General features: G+C 35.7%; 1 protein-coding gene across 1 annotated transcript; it reads right to left on the bottom strand.

Annotated features, from left to right (window-relative positions):
* Window positions 1–1,803: 1,803 nt before the first annotated feature.
* On the bottom strand, window positions 1,804–3,883 carry LOC104105300 (pentatricopeptide repeat-containing protein At5g43790). Its single transcript, XM_009613559.4, has one exon. It carries the CDS (start codon window positions 3,673–3,675, stop codon window positions 1,870–1,872), a length of 1,806 nt encoding a protein of 601 aa, XP_009611854.1. The 5' UTR covers window positions 3,676–3,883; the 3' UTR covers window positions 1,804–1,869.
* Between the last annotated feature and the right edge of the window lie 282 nt (window positions 3,884–4,165).

Below are 4,165 nucleotides of genomic sequence, written 5' to 3'. Positions count from 1 at the left end.
AATAAAAATACGGAAATTTATGCGCTGAAATTTATCCGAAAATCCACAACAGCGCAGAAACTATTAGAGGCAAGTACGATGAGTTTTTGACCAAAAGTGTCCCTTATCTTTGAGGGTAGGTCTATTTTGATCCCTCAAATATAACCCTGAGCATGGTCTATTTTGATCCCTCAAATATAACCCTGAGCATATTTAGTCCCTTAAGTATGCTAAAATGGAATACCTTTAGTCTCACTGACATAATGTGTTCAAAAACTAATGGTGTTACCAAACTCTGATTCATGAAGCAAATCTTCTCTGAAGCAAAATGTTTTCTCTCCTTTTATTGGATAACACAAATTATCACTTTAATTCCTCATTTTTAGATAATGTCTTCTAAAATTTTGACCTTGAAAATATCCCCTTATGAGCCAATTTTCAATGAGAAAATGACACTGTATAGCCGCTGTAAAAATAATAGCCAAAAAATATATAAAATTTGTATATATATATATATATATATATATATATATATATATATATATATATATATATACATTTAAAAATTTTGGTTGACTTTTGCAAAAAAAAAAAAGAAGTTAAAATTTGAAAAAAATAGAGTTGTCAGGATCACTTCTAGGCATATTATTGAAACAAACGAATGACCGGGGTTGTATTATCACTTTTAGCCGTGCCAGAAACTATTTACATCTGGTAGCGAAAAAAGTATATAAAATTTGTATATTAGCACACAAAAAAAAATATATATATATATATATATATATATATATATAAATTTTATACATTTTTTCGACTATTATTTTTACAGCAGCTATACAGTGTCATTTTCTCATCGAAAACTGGCACAAAAGGGGATATTTTCAAGGTCAAAATTTTAGAAGACATTATCTAAAAATGAGGAATTAAAGTGATAATTTGCGTTATCCAATAAAAGGAGAGGAAACGTTTTGTTTCAGAGCAGAAGATTTGCTTCATGAATCAGAGTTGGGTAACACCGTTAGTTTTTGAACACATTGTGTCAGTGAGACTAAAGGTGCTCCACTCTAGCATACTTAAGGGACTAAATATACTCAGGGCTATATTTGAGAGACCAAAATAGACCTACCCTCATTGTACAGTGTAGGATTAATGAGAGTTATCATGTTAGCAGGATATTATTACATACATTTATATATATTTTTTTGGTAGTAAATTTAATCACTCATTAAAAGGACTCAAATCTACAGCAGATGTGGATTTCAGGTTTGTAATTCTTCTTAATTGGATTTTTTTCACAATTCATAGTGTTTCGGAGAGTAAATTAAAGTACTTTTAGACGCAGTGAATATGTAATTGGAGTCCATAAAGCATTTTTTTGAGTGCATGTAAGACTTATCATTTCTCCATGATTAATCAACTTGCTATAATTCAACAATACTAAAAGATAGAGACAAATATAATACAGTAGCTCTATTTTTATACATACATCTTTCACCAAAAGCAAGATCACAAGGAAATGTAACATAAGTTTACGTTTTCTTTTTCTTTTTTTAAAATAAAGGAGGCAGGATGTCTGACTAAGTAAACTAGGGCCGAATTTATAGGGAGATGATGGGGCACGAACCCGCAGTCTCTCCACAAAATTAGATATTTTATGTACATATTTTTTAAAATTGGTATAATATTAACTGTTCGCACCCATGTTTCAAGAAGGTTGAATGATGCACTTCGTTGAAGATTGAGTTATTTACTAAGAGGAATAGGGAGGGATCAATTCCATTTAATATAATTTTTCCTCCCTTTTTTTAGTAGTGCACTCATGTATTAGAAATCATAGATCCGCCTTAAACTATATGTTGTTTCAAATGTAACACCAAGTAAAAGAAAGTTCTACCAGTAATCCATACAAGAACAAGCCTCATTTCTGAAGTGATGAAACCTAGATCTATCTCTTACTATAATTTCCCTCTCATAAATCCTTGAAATAAGCTTAGTAGCTGCATGGCAGTCACTGCAAACCCTTAGGTTCTTTATAATTCTAATAGGGGAACCAGAATCAGATGCAATAAGAGCATAAGCAATGGCTAACCTTTCACTATGGTATGAAAGTGCATCTTCCTTCTCTTCCTCTTCAATGTCAAACAACACTTCTCTTGTTCCTGACTTATGTCCGTGTTCTTGCAGCCTTCTATTCATTTCGTCCAGCTTCAGATATATCCATTTAGCGTGTGGATGAGTCTTATCGCCAATAAGGAACTCGTGCATAGCACCACCAATATTGACAATGCTACTACCAGGAGCTTTGTCGATCCCATGTTGTTTCATCAACTTCCTTACATTTTTCGCATCATCCCACCTGTTCAAGCTAGCGTACATATTCGATAACAACACATAATTCCCGCTAGTCTCTGGCTCTAGCTGTATCAACTGTTTCAATGCTGATTTACCTACCTCTAAGTTACCATGAACACGAGCAGCTCCTAGTAAAGACCTCCAAAGAACTGCATTTGGCTTCATAGGAATGGTCTGAACTATTTCCTCAGCCTCCTTCACCCGGCCTGCTCGACCCAAAAGATCCACTAAGGTCCCATAGTGCTCAAGCTTAGGCTCAATTCCATAATCCTCCTTCATTGACTCAAAAAATTCGCAGCCTTGATCAACCAACCCCACATGAGAGCAAGCACATATTATAACTAGCATAGTTACATCATCAGGAACCAAACCTTCTAATTCCATTTTCTCGAAAAGGTCAAGAGCCTCCAGCCCAAGGCCGTGCACTGCAAGTCCTCTAATCATGGCATTATAACAATATGTGTCTCTTTCGAGCAATTGATCGAACAACTGTCGAGCAATATCAAGACAGCCACAATTTGCATACATGGCGATTAAAGCTGTGCCAACGAAGCGGTTGAGCTTGAGGCCATTCCTAAGCACAAAAGAATGAGCCCATATCCCCGGACTAAGCGCACCCAAATCAGCACAAGCACTAATTAACGCCACCAAACTAACCTCATTAGGACTAGTCAAAGATTTCTGCATTTGATTAAACAAAAGCAAAACTTCCAATGACAAATTAGTGCTATCATAAGCATTACTAAAACTGCCTTCATATTGAACAGAAGTATTATGGGCATAAGCTGTAAGTATGGAGTTCCAAGAAGCTAAATCCGGTCTTGTGATTTGATCAAAGAGGAATCTTGAAACCCCCAATTCACCACTCCTGGAGTAGAAATTAAGCAACGAGGCTTGAACAAAACGATCATAAGGTGGTTCGAGGAATTTCAAGACATGGGTGTGCAAGGCACGGCCATGTTGAAGCCATGGTTGAGAACTACAAGCCTTAAAAAGAGACGGGTAGGTGTAATTATTGGGCTTGAGAGTGGTTTGAATGAGAATACGAGAGTAAAGAGCTAAGGAAAAGTGAACTTGATCATCTTTCCTAGCAAGGGATGATGAGATGAGGGTGTTGAAAAGGAAAATAGTTGGATTGCTTACTTGGTTGAAAATGCTTAGCGCATAGGAGTTGGTGGCGGCTAGGGTGGAGGACGAAATGAGTATGCGACTGAGAGGGTAAGTGTGGAGAATAAGCCCAGTTGTGATCATTTGAGCATGCACTTGCTTGAGGGTGGCTATGTTTATGCATTGTTGTATGAGTTTGAAAATTGGGTGGGCAGATTTTGGGCTCAATGTTTTCATGTGATGTGCTCGAAGCTTTACAAGACAAACATAACCTTTCAAGTCATTAGTGCAGAATGAGAGCTCTCCTTTTGATGGTGCACTTGCACAGGATTAACCGCACGGCTGAACTCAACAACAATTCTGATCCACATCTAAAATTAAATAAAGACATAGTTAGAACTCACAGCATCTTTCCGTAAAGTGAGAAAACTAGTACTTCCGGTCGTTTAGAACTTAAGAGTTTGAACTTAGAATAGAGTTATTTCCCAAATAATAGTTGCACATGCCTTTAATTCTCTCATTGATATTCAGTTGTTGCTACTTAGCTATTCAATTTTCATTACTCATTCGTAATTGATAATCTTAATTTTTACTCTTAGTTCGTTGATAACTCAAAATCAAAAGTTTATTTTCTTTAATAGTGTTAAGCGGAAGATTTATTTGAACATTATTTAAACCAATTCCTGTGGAGATGATTTAATATTATACTATCTTTGACTAGCGAGCC

This window comes from Nicotiana tomentosiformis, chromosome 12 (assembly GCF_000390325.3).
Source record: "Nicotiana tomentosiformis chromosome 12, ASM39032v3, whole genome shotgun sequence".
Classification (NCBI taxonomy): domain Eukaryota; kingdom Viridiplantae; phylum Streptophyta; class Magnoliopsida; order Solanales; family Solanaceae; genus Nicotiana; species Nicotiana tomentosiformis.
This window is presented reverse-complemented; position numbering and strand designations above follow the sequence as displayed.